The sequence below is a fragment of the Tursiops truncatus genome, chromosome 13 (genome assembly GCF_011762595.2).
Source record: "Tursiops truncatus isolate mTurTru1 chromosome 13, mTurTru1.mat.Y, whole genome shotgun sequence".
In the NCBI taxonomy this organism is placed as follows: domain Eukaryota; kingdom Metazoa; phylum Chordata; class Mammalia; order Artiodactyla; family Delphinidae; genus Tursiops; species Tursiops truncatus.
The window spans coordinates 6138230-6158074 of record NC_047046.1 but is presented as its reverse complement, the minus strand read 5'-3'; the positions used below and the strand labels follow the sequence as shown (position 1 = coordinate 6158074).

Here is a 19845-nt window from a genome sequence, read left to right as displayed (position 1 = left end):
TGAGGTGTACGTATTTTCTCAGGAACCAATCAGGATTAAAAATTGCCAACGCAGGAGTAAGCCGGACCTGACTTTGAGGCTTCATGCTCTCGTCAGAGGAAATTTTTGGTCAGGAAACCAAATCCTGATCAGTGATAAGTGAGTGACATATGCAGTGGAGAAGCTGAGTTCTTAATATCCTGAGTATAAATCAGAATGGGATATTAAAACCGTTTGGGTGTTCTACACCTGGATGTGGTGATGATGACACAGCTGTAGAAAGGTATCAAACTCATCAAATTGTACACTTAAAATTGGAGTGAATTTTATGGTATGTGGGTTATACCTCCATAAAGCTATTAAAAATAATGGTTGGGGTAGTGAGGTTCTCCTAAGATGATTTCACCCATATATACGTTTTCAAGGTCACCTCTTGGGTTTTTGCTGATGCTTTTTATGGGATTTATGGGATCCTGTGAAGCTCCAGGTTGCCCAATGCACACCTTGTTGGCATTTCTGTGATGCTCCTGTTCTTCATATATTCCTTAGTTCACACAGTGGATACAACCCGTACTACCTGGACGCTGGAACAAATGGTTAAGATTAGGCAACCTGTTATTTTGGTTGGTGAATCTGGCACCTCCAAGACAGCCACTACCCAGAACTTCCTTAAAAACCTGAACGAAGAAACTAATGTAAGTCATTATTTGTATCTGTTATCTATTGCCACGTAACAAGTTACCCCAACACGAAGCAGCTCATACAACAAACACTATGTCAGTTTCTGCAGGTCAGGAATCTGGGAGTGGGTTAGCTGGGTAGTTCTGGCCCAGGCTGTCTCATGAGATTGCAAGGTTGACCAGGGCTGTGGTCATCTGAAGGCTTGACTGTGGCTGGAGGACCCTCTTCCGAAATGGTTGGCTTCAGTTCCCCACCATGTGGGCCTCTCCAAGGGCTGCTGGTGTCCTCTTGATATGGTAGCTGGCTCCCCGCAGAATGAACGTACAGGATATCAAAGCAGATGCTGCAATGCTTCATATGACCCAGGAAATCACACACCATCGCTTCTGCCACATTCTGTGGGTCACACAGAAACCACCATGGCCCACCCTGATACAGCACGGGAGGGGGCTACACAGGGTGTGGGTGCCTGGAGGTGAGGGTGCTTGGGAGTCGTCTGGAGGCTGGCATTCACATTCCTCATCACCACTTTGTGGTTTCTCCCCTCCTTCCTCCAGCCACATGTCAAACGTAGGAGGGTCTGAGTGCCCCAGGGCAAACGACAGTGAACAAGGCTGTTAAGGCCCGATCTTGTGAGGAGGGGAGACAAAACGCGAAAATGAAACACGATCGTGCAGAATGTGCCAGGTGCACCGAGACGTTATGAAAGAGCGCGGCATTCCTCCTCTGCGTACTCAGAGTGGTCCTGCGGGGCCCACCTGCTCACCACTGCAGCTCTCTTGGCTTAAACAAGTCCTGCTTTATGTTTAATAACCATGTAAAGACTCTTATCTCCTCCAAGAAGCTGCCTGTGACTCAGGATCTCCAACTGTCATAGATTTGTCCCCAGTCCACACACTGACTCAGTTCCTTGTTAATGTTGCCCGTCATTTAAGTTCCCAATTCCTGTTCTGGCCTTCTGGAACCTCAGAGGGGAGACAGTTCCCCACTGCTTTCCTCTGACTCTCCCTTAGGCTGGTGCCTCCAGGAGCAAAGAGGCTCCGGGAAGCCACGTGGCCCTCTGGGCCGGGGAGTGGTCAGCCCAGCTTGACGATGGGCACGTAAGGGATGTGGGCGGGACTGGGTTGCACTGCCCACGAATGGATGGTCAAGGTCACTCACATACCAGCACGTGCAGGCATGGTTTATTTAGCTCTGAGGTTGCCATTGTGGAGGGCACACAAAGGATGTTTACGGCCAGAAGGACCTACCAGTTTATGGAGCAAAGGGAACCCGTGTTCAGAAGCCCCCCCCCCCGCAGTGACCCTTCCCACGGGGACTCAGCAGCTCGTGCTTATCGGCCCAACAAGACATATCTGGATACGTTCATGACAAAGAGAAGCAGATTCACCTTCAGATGTTCAGCTCAGGTGCACCTGCACTTGTGGACACCTTGTAGAAGGGTGTTATCTAAGGCAGCGGTTCCAAAAGTGTGGTCCCTGGACCCACAGCATAAGCATCACCTGAAAACTTTCTTATACCACTGGGACCTACTGAATCGGAAACTCTGAGGATGGGACCCCATCAGGCTGCCCTCCAGCTGACTCTGATGCATAATTGTCGGAGCCACTGATCAGTGAACTCTCACCCATCGCTCTAAGAAGGGGCAGGGGAGAAGCCCCAAGTACGAGTGCGTGAGGATGTGCGCCCCACACAGGGATCGGGGGGCCTCCCTCACCTTTCTCTCAGTGGTTGCTTCCAAGGACTAACTAGTGATTGTTCATGCTGTCTTTGACTTATTTATTAAGATGTAGCAGGCACGATAGTAACTTATGTTTGAATATTGCTTTGTCGTTTTGAAAACACCTTGGTGTATTCCATCTCACATGATAAAGTCACTCTATGAAGTAGTCCAAGAATATTTCATTAAAATCATCTTTCAGATGAGAAGAACGAGGCTCTGAAAGGTTAAGTGATGGTTCTGAGGTCGCCTGGTTAGAAGTCCACGCTGTCACACCTGGCAACCAGTTATTGCTTCACACAACCTGCCAAAAGGGAAGAGGAATTCTTGCTTTAGCACTACAAGATAGAATGAAGTTCAGACTCACGTTGGGTTATAAAAAAGTTAGTTCAGATACCAACGAATTTGCAAAAGAGATGCTAGCTTACGATCAAACATTCCCTGCAGGTACTGTGAAAAAAAAGACCACCTTTGGAATAATCTCTTTCTGTTTCAGATTGTGTTAATGGTCAGTTTCTCCTCCCGCACCACGTCCATGGATATCCAAAGAAATTTAGAAGCCAGCGTGGAAAAACGAACCAAAGACACGTACGGCCCACCCATGGGGAAACGCCTCCTGGTGTTCATGGATGACATGAACATGCCAAAGGTTGGTGGGGTTAACGGCAGGGGCGGGGCAGTGTGCTGTGTTTGTGTGGCCGTGTGTGTGCGTGGAGTGGGTGAGCGTGAGAACGCCTGTCTTTATTCTGCACAATGTCTGCAGGGCCCAGGTTACGAGGAGTCAGCTTAAGGGACAGTGTGACAGGAAGTGTCTTCTTAACCAGAGAGACCCTTTCCTTAGATTGTGTTCCGTAGTTTCTCAAAGGAGGGAAGTAGGTAGCACGGCAGCCTCTGAACTATATTCAGCATATGTTTGAGCGAGAGATTTCCAGATGAGCTGTACTTCGGGTAGTAATGCTGCTCTCGGCCCGAAAGCATGGGCTTCGGGAAGCATGGGAAGCATGGGGGCAGGCGCTTCCTCAGGATTCCTCTGGGTTTACCAAGGAAAGGGAACTTTAGCGTGCACCATGGGTGTGTTTCTGGGGCCAGAGCCTGAGAGGTGCACAGTTTTCTTAGCACTGGGATATAGATTTATATCTTTTCTGCAGAACCATGTTTTCCCTGAAATATCTGTCTTCCAGATGGACTGTTTGCAAAGCCAGGATCCATCCATCCATCCATGCATCTGTGCATCCATCTTTGCCTCTGTCTATCTTTGCATCCAGCCAGCCATCCACACACTTGTTTTTCCATCCATCCATCCAACTGATATATTTATTGAGCACCTCCTATGGGACTGGTGCTGTGAAGTGATGAGCAAAACGTATATAGTTCCTGCCCTCAGGGAGCTTACAGTCTAGACAGGGACACAGATTTCTAAAAAATTACACATGAGTATATAGAACTGCAAACTCTGAGAAGCCCAACGAAACTCAAGCCAGAGCGCTCCGAGAGAGCGAGAGGAGAGATGAGATTTAGTTTAGGTGGGCAGCAGAGGCGTTGCTGAGTTCTGCTTTATGATACCACTGTTCTTCCTTTTCTTTAAAAAAAAAAAAAATCAAGGTGGACGAATATGGCACACAGCAGCCGATCGCCCTGCTGAAACTGCTGTTGGACAAAGGCTACCTGTACGACCGGGGGAAGGAGCTGAACTGTAAAAGCATCCGAGACTGTGGCTTTATTGCCGCGATGGGGAAAGCGGGGGGAGGCCGCAACGAAGTCGACCCGAGATTTATTTCGCTGTTCAGTGTCTTCAACATTCCATTTCCTTCAGAGGAGTCTCTGCACTTAATTTATTCCTCCATCCTCAAAGGCCATACCTCGGTAATTTGATTTTAATTAGAAGTCTAAACCGGAGGGCCATGTGTTGGGTAGAAACGTGGTGGCAACGTGTGCATCTGGCACAGCAAACACAATGCCTACAGCCCACGGTGCTTCTAGGGGACCGTGAACATGTTTTCATTTCTTTCAAAACCAGAAGAAAGGAATCAATGTAATTCAGCCTGCATCATATTCATCTTTCTACCAAGGCAGTCATAATATATATGTAAGATAATATATTTAATTATAATTAAATAAAATAATGTATAAATATAGTTTTCTAGAAATAACATGTAATATATTTATATAATATATATAAAGAATATAATATATATAATAAGATATATAAGTAATGTATTTTTATGGAGGAAGGGACCCATGAAGGTGCCTGGGTCCCATGGAAGTTGTGATGTGGCCCTGAGTTACCTAGGCCACCTTGAGTGACAGCAGTGAACCAGCTAGAGGACTTGGAACCAACTAGAGGACTTGGGCTCTGGAGTCAGTCCCCATTCTGCTCCTTGGGCAAGTCCCTTGAGAGCTTTTAGTCCCCATCCTCCTCCGGAACAGGGAGATAATTCTGGTACCCCTCACTTAGGGTTTGGGAGAATGAAAGGAGAAACTGCATGTAAAGTGTGTGGCACAGTGCCCAGCACATGTCCGATACTCACTAGATACTAGTTATTGCTGTTATCGTTGTGATTTACGTGACCCCCATGAATGGAACCCGTTCATTTAAATAATGACCTTCTGATCCTGCCATTTGCCTTCTAAAGCAGGCTTGCACACTTAAAGTCCTGAAGGGCCAGGCAGGAAACATAAAGGTGTGGGATCAGTGGTCACCTGGCGTGTTCATGCCCTACGTTAAGCCATTCGCTTCCAAAACAGTGAGGTCTGTGCCAGTCAAATCAACCTCAAACTGAGGGCTGGTTTGGGGCTTTGGTTTCATATCACGTTGACTTGTCAGTTAATGAGAAAATCTAGGGAAACAAAAGCAGATCAGATGATTAGTTTCTCTATTTCTTTAATTGTTTTCTTACCTCCTCTCAAAAAATTGTGGTAAAATTCATGCAACATAAGATTAGCTGTTAAAACCATTTTAAAGTATACGGTTCAGCGGCATTTAGTACATTCACAATGTTGTACAACTATCACCACTGTCTAGTTCCAGAATATTTTTATCACCCCAAAAGCAGTTATTCCATCCTATCCTTCAGCCCCCGGCAACCACTGATCTGCGTTCTGTCTCTGTGGATTTTCCTATTCTGGAAATTTCCCATTGATGGAATCATACAATATGTGGCCTTCTGTGTTTGGTTTCTTTCACTGAGTATCACGTTTTCAAGGTTCATCCATCAGTGTAGCAGGTGTCAGTGCTTCGTTCTTTTTTATGGCCCAGTCATATTCCATGGTATGGATGGACCACATTTTGCTTATCCATTCATTCACTGATAGACACTTGGGGGGTGTCTTTTCATTCTGTAGGTGTTTCATGAGAGCATTGTGGCTGTAAGTGACAAGCTGACATCCTGCACTTTGGCACTTTACAAGAACATTGTTCAGGATCTACTGCCCACCCCATCCAAGTTCCACTACATCTTTAACCTTCGAGATCTCTCGCGGGTTTTTAACGGTCTTGTCCTCACTAAGCCAGAACGGTGAGTTTGTTTTCTCTCACTAAAATGTGTCCCATCGGTACGATGGGTTTTCTTATTCTTTTAAGACAGAGGAGCTATCAAGGAATGTGGTGTGAATCCATGTATCAATTAATTACCCAGTGTCTTTCTGTTTACATTAAACAAAGAACAGAGTCAAATGCTTGGTTAAGACCTGATGCCTCTTGAGCCCTTGAGTTGAAGGCAGGTGGAGCCAGGAGACGCAGGTGTGTGGCCGTGTGGACAGGTGTGTTCAACCCCGCGGTAGGACTGCTGTGACAACCATTTGTTCTCAGTTCTAAAGGTGAAATTGGCCCGTGTGGAGCCTTTCCTTCGTACACCTGAATTGTTGTCAGTTGCTAACTGGTTCTATTATCAATATATGTGTCTTTGGGAGAAGTTAAGCATGGAGGACAGAAGGGATTTAAGTCTGGGTCTAGAGATTGACTCATGAAAGCTGGACGTATCTGTGTATTTACATTAATGTAAACTTCCATCTATGTAGGTTTGCAGGGATCCTCCAATTTCGCGGATTCATGTTACGAATCCACAAAATATTGGAAAATGAATTAGGAACTTTCCCCGTACCCACACTGACTCCTGGGTGCCCTTGAAGGTTTCAGAATGGCAGTTCCGGAGAGAGCAGCTCTAGGTATTTAGGGTGGAGTGAGAGCTCGTTGCCAGAAACCAGAAAAAAACCCGGAACTGGGGTCAGTTGGTTCTTAGAAAAAGGAGCTGCCAGTGGCTCTGCTGCTGATTTTAAATTCATAAATTCCAGCAAGTAGGAGTCCTGTCAGGTTCTCAGGTCATTTATGTCACTTATAGACAATGTTCTTTTTCTTCCATGCAGCAGGATAAGTTATGAATGACAACGTTACGGTCTTTACAATTAAATTGTTAGCTTGCTTTAAATTTCAATTAATATGAAACCAGGGGGGAAAAAAGGCTATGGGAGTGTTGTCCTTTTCTGCACCCTGTGTACCCATCTGAAAATAGTAGCATTCAGCCTGCTCTTCTCTAGATAACTTTGTGGCTGGTTTTGCCCCTTCCATCCTGTAGGTTCCAGACGGTGACCCAGATGGTGAGAGTCTGGAGGAACGAGTGTCTGAGAGTCTTCCACGACCGGTTAATCGATGAAACAGACAAGCAACTGGTCAGTACATTGAATATGGACCAGCAAATGCAAAAAAATACTCTAACCACAAAATTCTTCTCTGGGTGAAAAGAAAAAGTACAAATCAAAAAAAACCCAATGTATTTTTTTTCAATGTGTTTTTTGTATGGGACACTGCAGAAAAATAGAGACTAATAATGAGAGTCAACAGGTAAAGTAGGGTGGATTATTAAGTACCTTGCAGCCAATGGGGAAAAAAATCGAATGCAAATTACTTCAGATAATCCTAGCATACACTCTTTTTCTGACAAGTCTTAGCACGTCCGTGGTGTTGAGTTTGGCTTCCTGAAGTGGTCTTGTATTGTCAGGTTGAAGAGCACATAGGCAGCTTGGTCACGGAACATTTTAAGGATGACGCGGAGGTGGTGATGAGGGACCCCATCCTGTTTGGAGACTTCCGGATGGCTCTGCACGAAGAGGAAACGCGTATTTATGAAGACATTCAGGACTATGAGGCAGCCAAGGCTTTGTTCCAGGTGCGGACACGGCTCACCTCTTCCGGGAGCGCATTGCATGGGTGCCCAGGAGGTGGAGCTAGGAAGGGCACCCATGCCTCTGTCTCTTGGTTCAGGATGTGGGCTTGTGTCTGATCCAGTGGTGTCCATGTCCAGTGGTGCATGGGAATGGTCTGATGAATTTGTTCAACACACAGACCCCTGGGGCCCATCTTTGTGCGTTTCCCTTCATCAAGCCCATGAAGGGTGCCAGGGTTCCGATGCGCAGCCAGCTTTGGGAACCACTCATCTGCCCCCCTAATATTCATCTTCATCTTAATTCATGAGTCGAACCTTGTAACTAGCATTGTCTCGCTGCTGGCCAGTCACAGACCAGCAGATCGGAATCTTGATCGTAAAAGCTAGTCTCTTCAACCTGAATGACTGAATAATTTCAGCAATTATAGACATTCAGAAAAATCTCTCCTCTGTTCTTAGTCACTCTGGCACAAAAGGAGAGAGTCTGTCTCTTAAAAACCAGTGATTCTTAAAGAAAATTATTTCTTTTTCTAAAATTCAGGAAATTCTTGAAGAGTATAATGAAAGCAACACCAAAATGAGCTTGGTTCTCTTTGACGATGCTTTGGAGCACCTGACCCGTGTGCACCGCATCATTCGACTGGACCGTGGCCACGCCCTGTTGGTCGGGGTCGGGGGCTCCGGGAAGCAGTCTCTGGCCAGGCTGGCCGCCTTCACAGCTGGCTATGAGGTGAGCCGAGCTCCCCTCCCACCCCCCAGAAATGGGTTTGGTATCCCAATTTCCACAGTTAGTAGTTCCTGCAAATATTTGAGCTATCTATAACAGACCATAACACGATGTTTTCATAGAGTATAAAGTGTTTTTGTTGGGGGGGGGTTGATATTATTTTAACTGAATATTTGAAGCATCTAACTATTGTATTGTATTTGGAATGAAGAATCTGTCAAATCAAGTTCGAAAGTCAAACGCGAGCAAATCCCGTGACCTGTGACCTGTGCTCGTGTGGAGGAGGGGTTGCCCTACACCTCCATGGACCCAGTGTTGAGGGTCGGCAATGTATCAGCACAACCAGCATGCGTGGTTCTGGCACATTCTTAGAATCTTTAAAAAAAAAAAAGTTTTATTGAGATACATTTCACAGACCATACAGGTCATCCACGTAAGGTGTACAATTCAATAGTTTTATAAAAATATGTTCCAAAGGTTGTGAAACCATTACCACATTCAATTTTAGAACATTTTCATCATCTCAAGAAGAAATCCCAAGCCCTTTAGCTGTTGCCCTCTCTCTTCCTGTCCTTCCAACCACCCCCCAGCCCTAGGAAACCACTACTCTACTTTCTGTCTCTCTCGACTTTCCTATCCTGTATTTTCATACAAATAGAATCAGAGCATGTGGTCTTTTGTGGCAGCTCCTTGCGTTTAGCATAACGTTTTCAAGCTTCATCTATGTATCAGTGCTTCACTCCATTTTGTGGCTGAATCACGTTCCCTATGTGGTAGCCCACGTTTCGTTTATCCATTCATCTGTTGACAGTCATTTGGGTCATTTCCACCTTTTGGCTATTATGAACTACACTGCTCTAAGCATTTATGTACAAGATTCTGTGTGGACATATGTTTTCATTTCTCTTGGGTGGATACCTAAGAGCAGAGTTGCTGGGTCATAACGGCAATTCTCTGTTGACTCATTTGAGAAACTGCCAGATTGTTTTCCAAAGGGCCTCACCATTCTATATCCCCCCAGCACTGTATGAAGGGTCCTGTTTCTCCACACCGTCCTTAGGCTCTTACAGATAGTCCTGCAGTGCCCACAGGTTAACTCGCCAGCCTGGCCCATCACCGTGGAGACGTGCACCGTGCAATGAGAATCAATTTTGAAGAGGAGTCGTCTCCACAACTCACCCTCCCACACTGTCCTTAGTTCTCTGGTATCCGATCCTGTTCATTACTAGGGTCTTGCATTATCCTCAATGTCTCTGTTTTTGCTGAAAACTAGCCCCAGGTGCCTTGACACCCCCCCACCCCCGCCGCCCCCTGGCGTGCCTGCTTTTCCTGGGCAGAACAGGGTCGTTATTCAGCCTCAGTCATTACCAGGCACTCAGCTACCCCTGATGCCTACCCTGGATCCCTTTGATCCATCCTCGGAGGGGATACCTCTTGTTGGGTTTCCGTAATCCTTCTACTAGCATTAGAAGGTGTCCTTTTGCACAAACTGTCTTATTTGTCTTCTCGTGTCTTCTGGAATCAGATTGAACTCAGCATCATTATCATCATCACAGAGTGATCACGGCTGTTATGGGATCACTGGTCTCTATATACACGTAATATGTCCTCGTTGCAGCTATTCGGAAAATGCAGAAACATCTAAAGAAAATAAAGATCATGTAATCTCATCACCTAAGGATTACCACTGTTGGTTCCTAAGTAACATTTTGGTGCACATCCTTCCAGAATTTTCCTATGAGTCTACAAATATATTAACTTATTATTAGCAATGGGTTAATGTAACTTTTTCTTAAGAGGGTCTTGTAAAATTTTATTTTCAAATTATATTGTTCAGAGTATAAAAATAATATATACCTTTTCCATTTAACATGTCAACATCCCTTGTCGTTTGACACCTTTCAGAATCCAAATTTGATGAAGGCGTAGTACAATATTTTAATTAAAAATCCTTCTTTAGTCAGACATTTAGAAATATTACAATTTTGCAATATTATATAATTAACATCTATATGGAACTTTTGTAATCTGTTTTTTTCCATTTAACTCTAGATCACTGACATCTTTTAAAGTCAATAGCTATATATTTGCATTTTCCTTTGAAACACTGCCCAATGTTCCCTTGGGTAGATATGCCACACATAAGCCTCTCTGTTGGTGGACACTTAGCCTTTTCCTTGTTTTGTTGTTATAAACAGTGCAGTGATGAACATTCTTGTTCTTTGCACACCGATCAGTTTTTTCCATGCAAACATTTTCTTTTGAAATTGGGAAACTGGAGGGTTTAAGGGTATATGTTTTTAAAAGACCTTTGATCTGTGGCACCAGATTTCACATTAGAAAGGTTGGACCTGAACTCATGGTGGAGTGTGCCTCCTTGAATCAGGAGTAAAAACGGCCTAGGGAATTCCCTGGCGGTCCAGTGGTTAGGACTCAGTGCTTTCACTGCTGGGGCGTGGGTTCGATCCCTGGTCAGGGAACTAAGATCCTGCAAGCCTCACGGTGTGGCGCAAAAAAAAAAAAAAAAAAGAAAAGCCTGGAGATGGAGGCTCAGAGGAGAAGCAAAGGATTTTTAATTTTATCCATAACTTTGTTAAAAATAGTTTTGAAGCAAATATGACTTTTGGGTTTTTAGCAAATGTTAAAGATGGGTGGGGTTTACAGTGTCATTCTATTATTCACTGTATTTGGTTTATTTTTTAAAATGTCTTCATTAACAACCAATCAGTCCCACGACAAAGGACTAAACTGATTTATGCTACCAGCAATGTCCTTTTCTCCCTACTCTGCCAATACCAGGTATTGTCATTCTGATATCTGCCAGGGTTATGGGTGAAAACTATTATAGTTCAAATGAGAATTTATTTCTTTAATTAATAGTGCAGTTTGAATATCTTTTTATACGTTCATTAGATATTTGTCTTTTCCCTCTTTTGAGTTGCCTCTTTATATGCTTATTGATTTGTGAGAACTCTTTATATAGAAGAGGAGTCACGGTTAATTCAATGAATCTAGCTTGCAGTATTTCACAAATATTAACCTTTTGTTGAAAGTATTTCTAAACTAACTTGGTTGATGTACCTTTAAAATTAGATAAAGTATGTAATCAAAATCATCCATTATTCAAATGTAATTGTTTTACTATTGTTTCCTACACTTTTCTGTAGGATGTAATGTTACCCTCTGGGCAAGTTGACTTTTCTGTTGATTATTCCAGGTAAAACTGATGCATTTTTGGGACTTCCCTGGTGGTCCAGTGATTAAGACTCTGCGCTTCCACTACAGGGGGAGCAGGTTTGATCCCTGGTTGGGGAACTAAAGTCCCACATGCCATGATGCACGTCCAGAAAAACAAAACCAAGAAACAAACAAACAAACAAAAATGGATGCATTTTCCTTTGAGGTAGTGCTTGTGCATCTTGGGCTCGAAGAATGGCGGAGAGGATGTCAGAGGGAAGTGGAGAAGGAGTGGGCTGTGCTGGGCCGTCCCTGTGTCCTGGGAAGTGGAGGGGCAGTTGGGCAGGGGGACCAGGAGAGCTGTCCATGCCAGGGGTGCCGGGACCTGTTGAGGGGGCGCAGTGAAAGCTACACTCGGGGAGGATGAACGGGGTCTGCAGGCGGCAGGTAGAACTGGAGACCTGATTATATGTGGCTGGAGGGCTTCCATGTTGCCCTGAGATTGTGCCTGTGACTGTGTGAGAGGGTGTGCAGGTGTCCACGTGTGTGTAACCGTGTGTGAATGTGTGTGAGGGACTTTGAGTGTGAAAATGGGTGAGCACCTGTGTGTGTACCCACGAACATGGAAGTGTGTCGACTGAGTGCGTGTTTGAGAGTTGACTGTGAGTGTGAACGTGTGTGGGTGTGAAAGTGTGTGAGTGGCTGCGTGTGAGCATGTGTGAGTACCTGTGAGTGTGAAAGAGGCTCTGTGTGTGTGTGTGTGTGTGTGTGTGTGTGTGTGACAGAGAGAGAGAGAGAGAGAGAGACACTAGAGGTAGAGGGGAGGGAGGAAATGAGGGATCTTTCTGTTTCCATAAATCTGAGCTTTTTCTAAACCGTTGGTCGCAGTTAAACTTCTACACATGTGAGCCGGAGGAAATGCTTGAACAGGGAAGACTTGGCTGACATTTGTGTCCTTATTTCCATTTTTATCTATTTTGTGTGTAATAGGACTTTTGAATTTAAGATTTTTTAAATTGCTTCTTATTCGGTTTTTTTACACATCTTCCCCCAGTTTATCGCATTTTAAATGAGGTCGCACAGTGACTGTACCCACACGCATTTCCTCTGTTGCTTGGCTATCCTCTGCCGTCCCTCCCTCCCAGTAACTCAAATGACTCTTTTGTTTTTTTGGCCACCCCACGTGGCTTGCGGGATCTTAGTTCCCCAACCAGGGATGGAAGCGCCAGGTCCTAACCACTGGACTGCCAGGGAACTCCCATCAAATGACTCATTTTAATGACTGAGGGTGTCCTTTGCATTACCCCCACCCCTCTTTTTGCAGGCCTTGTTCCCTGCATAAGCTCTCACCTCGCACACGTGTGCGCCCGCACAGGACGTCCGCTGTGGTTTGTTTGACAAAAAGGGATGTCAGTTTTGTGTGTCCTGCATTTCTCACTCAACCGTATCTTGTGAAAATGGCCCAGGTCATCCAGATTTGCTGTCACTGGTCCCTCTTTGATCGTGGCTCAGCCCGAGCTGCGCTGCCTGGAGCTGTCCTCTCCCTCTGCACTTACCTGGACACCCTCCGTAGGGCCGGTGGTCTCACGGGGATGCTGTGCTCCGTGTCGGCAGGTGTTTGAGATCCTTCTGAGCCGCGGCTACTCTGAGAACAGTTTCCGGGAAGATCTGAAGAACCTTTACCTGAAACTTGGCATTGAGAACAAGATAATGATCTTCCTGCTCACGGATGCCCACGTGGCCGAGGAGGGTTTCCTGGAGCTCATCAACAACATGCTCACCTCAGGTACCAGGACGCTGGTCTCGCACGGGCATTGCTGGTCTCCGCTGCTCAGCTTACAGCGGAGGCTGTCTGATAAGCGTTACCTTTTTAAAGCACTTCCTACCTGCACAGGAGGCATCATTCAGGCTCTCACAGGTGGGTAGGCACATCACAGGCCAAGGGTACAGTGTGTACGGCGGGAGCGTGGTGAGCTGGTGGACGGGATGCAAACCAGGTGAAGGGGCCACACCGCGCAGGGCCTTGTGAGCCATTTAATGGAGAATAGATTTTTTTTTTTTTTTTTTGTGGTACGTGGGCCTCTCACTGTTGTGGCCTCTCCCGTTGTGGAGCACGGGCTCCGGACACCCGGGCTCAGCGGCCGTGGCTCACGGGCCCAGCCGCTCCGCAGCATGTGGGATCTTCCCGGACCGGGGCACGAACCCGTGTCCCCTGCATCGGCAGGCGGACTCTCAACCACTGCGCCACCAGGGAAGCCCGAGACTAGATTTTATTCTGGGTGCGGTGCTGTGGTACGGACTTACATTTTTATTTATTTTTATTTTTTATTTTATTTTTGGCCGTGCTGCATGGCATGTGGGATCTTAGTTCCCCGACCAGGGATTGAACCCACGCCCCCTGCCTTGGAAGCACGGAGTCTTAACCACTGGACCGCCAGGGAAGTCCCCAGATTTCTATTTTTAAAAGAGCCCTCTGGCTGCCCTGTGGGAACTGGATTAGAGATGCATCAGACCCCGAGAGGGCAGCCAGCTTGGAGCTGCTGCCCAGGTGCAGGTGAGACGTGACAGCGACTTGGACGAGGGTGGGGCAGTGGGAACGGAGAGAACTGGTGGATTCTCGAGATATTTTGGAGGTAGAGCCAATGGGACTTGGATGGACCAGACGAGGTGAGGAAGACAGTGTCAAGCATGATTCTCGGGTTCCTGGCTTGAGTGAGTGATGAGTGGTTCCGTTTACCAGGAAGGGAAGACCAGATCGGGCCTGTGTCACGTGGGGCTTGTGGAGTCCACTACACCTACAAGCTGTTAGGTAGTGTGTTTGTTTTCGAGGGCTGCTGTAGCAGAGTACCACAGAAGGGGTGGCTTAGACAGCAAACGTCTATTGTTTCACGGTTCTGGAGGCCAGGAGTCCGAGATCAGGGTGTCGGCAGGGCTGGTTCCTTCTGAGGGCTTTGAGGGAGAATCTCCCACGCTTCTCTCCTGGCTTCTGGTAGTTTGCTGCCAATCTTTGACCTTCTTTGCCTTGTAGAGGCATCACCCTGATCTCTGTCTTCGTGTTCTCTTGTTGTTCTCCCTGTGTCTTTCTTTTTGTCCAAATACCCACCTATAGAAGGACACCAGTCATATTGGATTAGGACCTACCTTAATGACTTCATTTTAACTTGATTCCTTCTGTAAAGACCCTATTTCCAAGGATAGATGAGTCTGAGGCTCAGAAGAAGGGCCTCGGGTGGAGATGTCAATTTCAGAGTCACTGGCCTGTAGTTTGTAAAACCTTGGGGATGGATGCAGTCATCCCGGGGGAGAGTGTGAGAAGCAAAGCGAGTCCAGGACTGAATTCAAAGAGGAAGAATGAACCAGAGCAAGAGAACGCAGAGGAGAGCCAGGAGCAAGTTCCTCTTTATATCCTGTCGTCCACACGGCTGTGAGTTATCACAGCAACAGGGCGCACAGCACGATCGGCAAGGGGAAAGGCACGTGGGGTAAAGGCTGGGGGAGCCAGGCACAGGCTTCCAGAGCCCCCTCCCTGGGGTGTCACACAGGATACACTCAGTCCCCCAGCGAGGAGTTGTGACAACACGTGTGAAGTATCCTCAACCAGGGACGCCCTAAAAATGTTTTGTACTAATTTGAAATGGTACAAATAGTGAACAACAAAAAAAGAAAAAACCCAACAGAAACCCCAAAGCCCAACGAGCCACAATCTGGCTGTTTCTCGTCCTCAGGGGGCTCGTCTCCCCTGCCCGTCTCCATGTGTTTAGTTATTCCATAACTCTCATCAGGTCTAAACCCTGGAGCGTGTCGACTCTTAGCCTCTCCCACATGTGCGAATGCTTTTCTGTCTCTAAAGCCTGTCCCTTCCCTTGTGTCCCCTTTACCATCTAAGCCAGACTCTCGTCGTGTCTGGCCTTGACTTTTTGCACACATCTCCGTATTGCCCTTCCTCCTAAGATACCACTCTCTGCTCATTGCACTTGTGTTTTCTTTGCTCCGGGTCTCCGTGGACTGACTTCTCTGTCTCTGCAGCCTGGCCGCCTTTCTCTTCTCATTCTCCAGGTGTACTCTTTGCATCCTGCCTCTGCATCTTGCCCATGCCTGGTACACTCTCTCTCTCCATCTCTTTATCAGCCTCCATGGCTGCAAGTGGCAGGAGCTCAACCCAAACAAGCTTACGTAAAATTAGGGAGAAATGAAGGAGATGGTATTGATTCTTGGAACTGAAAAAGTCCAGGTTGGATTCAGGTGCTCAAATGATATCATCAGGAACTGGTCTCTCCCTCGCTCTTGGCTTTACTGTTTTTCTTTTATTTGCATTCTTGGGTTTTCCCAAAGTAGTTTTAAAAAATGGCACTAGAAGCTGCAGACTTGCATCCTCCTTTCTTAGTCCAGTGAATGAGGGTTTCTCTTTCCCAGGAGTTGTGGCCAAAGTGCCTAGCAGGGCCCTCATTGGCTGGCTCAGATCACATGCCCATCCCTGAGCCAATGACTTTGGCCGGGGTCATGCAGGGTTCTGATTGGTCAGGCCTGGGGTAGTGTCATGACTACCCAAAACCACATCCAGACTTAGAATGGCTGAGAAGTGATTCTCCAAAGGAAAAGAGAGACCTATGACAAGAAACGGGGGGAGTGCATGGGGGCTGGGGGCAAAAACAACAGAACTCCACTTTCAAGTCCACCACCAAGGAAACTTTCCCCCCAGTTTTAGCTCTAGTGCCTTGCAGGGTCACCCTCCTCCAAGAAGCCTCCTCGACCGTGCCAGTTTCCCGTCTCCCGAATGCCTGGGGCACCTACTGTCTAGGCTGTTGATGTGGCCTTTAGCACACGTGTCCTTGGGTTGGCAGCGGACTTTTCATACATGGGTCACAAACTTGTGATCCGGGGTGTCAATGTCAGCTCTGTTCTCTGTCTGTAAACCCCACTGCAGGGCTCGGGGTGTATTTTCTATGAAGACTGAGTAGGGTCCGGTGGGTCCATTTAATAGTACCCCAAAGGATCGAGGGCAGATAGCTCTGAAGCTCTTATGCTTTGCTGCAGAATGAAGGCTTTGCCTCTCCTCCTTGGCACTGATGACATTAGGGATGGGATCATTCTTTGTTGTGGAGGCTGTCCTGGGTATTATGGGATGTTTAGTAGCATCCCTGGCCTCCAGATGCCGTTAATACCGCCCCCCACGACACACACACACACAGCAACACACACACACACACACACACACACACACACACACACACACACACATATGTTGGGACAACCAAAAATGCCTTCAGACATCGCCAGATGTCCCTTGGGAAGGGCAGAGTTGTCCCCCGTTGAGAAGCCCTGCTCTGATGCTCACGATCACCTGCCCAGGTAAGCAGGAGGCACTTGTTATTTCCATTTCACAGATGAGGCGACTGAGGCTCAAGGGATTTACACACACGGCAAGTGAGCCTTGGGTCTCAGAGTTGGGACCCAAGCCCTGCGCTCTGGACTCGGCATCCACTGCCCTTTCGTGACGCAGTGCTTCTTGCCATTTCAGTGCCGCGAGAGATAATAACCCTGGAACTTAAACAGGATCCTGACCTTTGTTTTCTAGGAATCGTGCCCACGCTTTTCCCAGAAGAGGAGAAGGAGTCTATCCTCAGTCAGATTGGACAAGAGGCTTTGGAGCGAGGGATGGGCCCGGCCAAGGAGTCCACGTGGCAGTACTTCGTGAACAAGAGTGCGGATAACCTGCACATCGTCCTGGGCATGTCGCCGGTGGGGGACACCCTGAGGACCCGCTGCAGAAATTTCCCAGGTGCCCTTGAGCAGAGCCTGCAAATCCATTTTTCCCCCTTCAGCAGGGCACGTGCCTTAGGGAGGGAATGACATATGAGGTTCCACCAGCAAAGTGACCCATGCCATGGTCATTAGGTTGAAATGTGGGCCCTGCCATGTCGGATGAGCCCCGAGCGGCCCCTCACATCTGCCAACAGGCTCTCGTGTTGCCGCTGGATGGCTGTTATCCTTCTGACACGAGGGAATGCTCAGGCCTCAGGTGCAAGGCCCATAGCGAGTGCAGTGTAGCTCTCCGTGCCCTTGCATCAGGGAAGATTCTGGCAGCCTCATGGAAGGTGCAGAACCTGCCCTAGAGCAGAGGGAGGCCGTTTTGCTCCCCCAGGGGGACATTTCTCAATGCCTGGAGACATTTTGGTTGTCACAACTCTGGGGGGGGCGGCCACGTATCCAACTGGTATCTAGTTGACAGAGGCCAGGGGGCTGCCAAACATCTCACAGTGCACAGACGGCCCCACCAGACAGGATTATCCGGCCACGTGTCGACAGTGCCGAGGCTGAGAAGCCCTGCTTTTGATCATTATTTTTGTGTATTTACTTATTTTTTAAAATTTTTGGCCGGGCCGCGCGGCATGCGGGATCTTAGTTCCCCGACCAGGGGTCAAGCCCGCGCCCCCTGCATTGGAAGCGCAGAGTTCTAACCACTGGACCGCCAGGGAAGTCCCTTGATCATTATTTTTGGACCCGCCCGGCTCACTCACCAATGTGTTGGGTACCAAAGCCGGCATCCATGTTCTCGAGCATCGCGGAGTTGCAGAGCGATCATCTCTCTTGTTTCTCTCTCTTTTCAAGGTCTAGTAAATAACACTGGTATCGACTGGTTCACGCCCTGGCCTTCCCAAGCTCTGCATGCAGTGGCTAAGTCATTTTTAGGTAAGTGACAGCTAACGTGGGGACCATGTTAACAGTATAACAAAGCAATTTGTTATCCTTTTTCTGACTCTGAATTTTGGTCCAGTAGATTCTGTCACCATTAACCCCCATGGCCGTGAATGGTGTTTGAGTTTGTTAGCGTGTTTTGATTTATATTGTGTTTTAGTCCAAAGAGATTTCGGGGGATTTACAAGGACAACGTGGGATAAAAATTGATTCGGTATCATCCAAAGTAGGGGTCAGCAAACCCTGGCCTGAAGGCCAGATTCAGCCACCGCTTGCCTTGGCAAATGCAGTCTTATTGGCACACACGTAATAAACACACTGTCTACGGCTGCTTTTATGCTACAACCACAAAGCTGAGTAATTGCCACAGAGACTCTACGGCCCACACAGCCTAAATATTTACTGTCTGGCTCTTTACAGAGAAAGTGTGCTGACCCCTGACCCCAAGGATGCCTGAAGGACCTTTCGGTAAACTGATTATCCATCAATGTTGATTTTGATGTACAGTTTCCAAGCCCTGAGGCCTTGATTATTAATTTTAATCTTCAAAATAAGAAAGCAAGTCAGTTTATCCTCAGGGAAGAACTTTTTATCTGGACCTAACTTGAGCAGACTTATGACACTGGGTGACCTTGTAAATAGCGCCAGCCTTATAAATACGTATTCAATAAGTAAATAACTCGTCCCCCTTGGGAGGCAGATCGCAGTCTTCTGGGGAAGGGGGCTAAGAGAATGACTCTTTCCTGATGATATAACTCAGGGATCAGCAAACTTTCTCTGTAAATGACCGGATGATAAACATTTTCAGCTTTGCAGGTCATATGGTCTCTGTTGCAACTACTCAATCCCACCATCGCATCAGGAAAGCAGCCCTAGACGATATGTAATTGAATGGGCGTGGTCGTGTGCCAATAAAACTTTATTTACAAAAACAGGTGGTCGGCCGGATTTGTCCTGCAGGCTGTAGGTTTACCCATAAGTATGGGTATTTGTGAGGCAAAGCTTTTCATGCGTGCTGTTAAATTGGCCCATGGCTGTGGTTTGCTAATCCCTGGTATAATTCAAGATCAAATATGCAGAATCTGGATGAATGCATGCTTTTGGTCATACTTCCTTCCTTCATTTTCTGCTTTGAGGTGAAAGTATTTTGCCATCTGTGAGATAATCCAAGTGATGTGGTTTTGGCACCGGGAGTGACGATTAATTCTTTCAGCAGACTTACAGGAAGACCTACCTTGTGCCCAGTATGTGCTGGGTACAGGGGATACAGCAGGGACACTGAGCAAATTTCTCTCCTGGAATCTCAAGCCCCTCCTACTACCCTGCCTTAGCCTTCCTACCAGTAGGGACAGAGAATTGGCTTTCTGTGTTCTTAGAGAAATTACCAGAGCATGGATCAGTACTGTGGTCCAGAAAAGCCACTGACAAGTGATAACTGCTCTTTTCTATTAAAACATTTTTATATCATATTTTACTGTGGTAAAATGTATAAAAATTTCCATTTTAACCGTTTTTAACTATTTTAAGTGTGCTCTGTTACACTAATTACATTCACCATGTTGTGCAACTGCTACCACCATCCATCTCCAGAACCTTTTTCATCTTTAAAACTGGAACTCTGTCCCCACTGAACACTCACTGCTTGTCCTCCCAGACCTGCCCCCAACCCCTGGTAACCTCTGATATACTTTCTGTCTCTACGAATT

The 19845-nt window shown here is 46.9% G+C and overlaps 1 protein-coding gene across 8 annotated transcripts in view; it reads left to right on the top strand.

Moving 5' to 3' along the window:
* Positions 1-19845, top strand: part of DNAH10 (dynein axonemal heavy chain 10) — a 148167-nt gene that overhangs the window by 96051 nt on the left and 32271 nt on the right. For all 8 annotated transcript variants that reach the window (XM_033836737.2, XM_033836736.2, XM_073789938.1 and 5 more), the window contains 10 exons: positions 529-674; positions 2877-3029; positions 3983-4243; positions 5723-5895; positions 6952-7045; positions 7375-7542; positions 8081-8269; positions 13058-13229; positions 17019-17222; positions 18053-18133. In XM_033836737.2, coding sequence (XP_033692628.1) covers positions 529-674; positions 2877-3029; positions 3983-4243; positions 5723-5895; positions 6952-7045; positions 7375-7542; positions 8081-8269; positions 13058-13229; positions 17019-17222; positions 18053-18133 — 1641 coding nt within the window. The remainder of the gene's footprint in view (positions 1-528; positions 675-2876; positions 3030-3982; positions 4244-5722; positions 5896-6951; positions 7046-7374; positions 7543-8080; positions 8270-13057; positions 13230-17018; positions 17223-18052; positions 18134-19845) is intronic.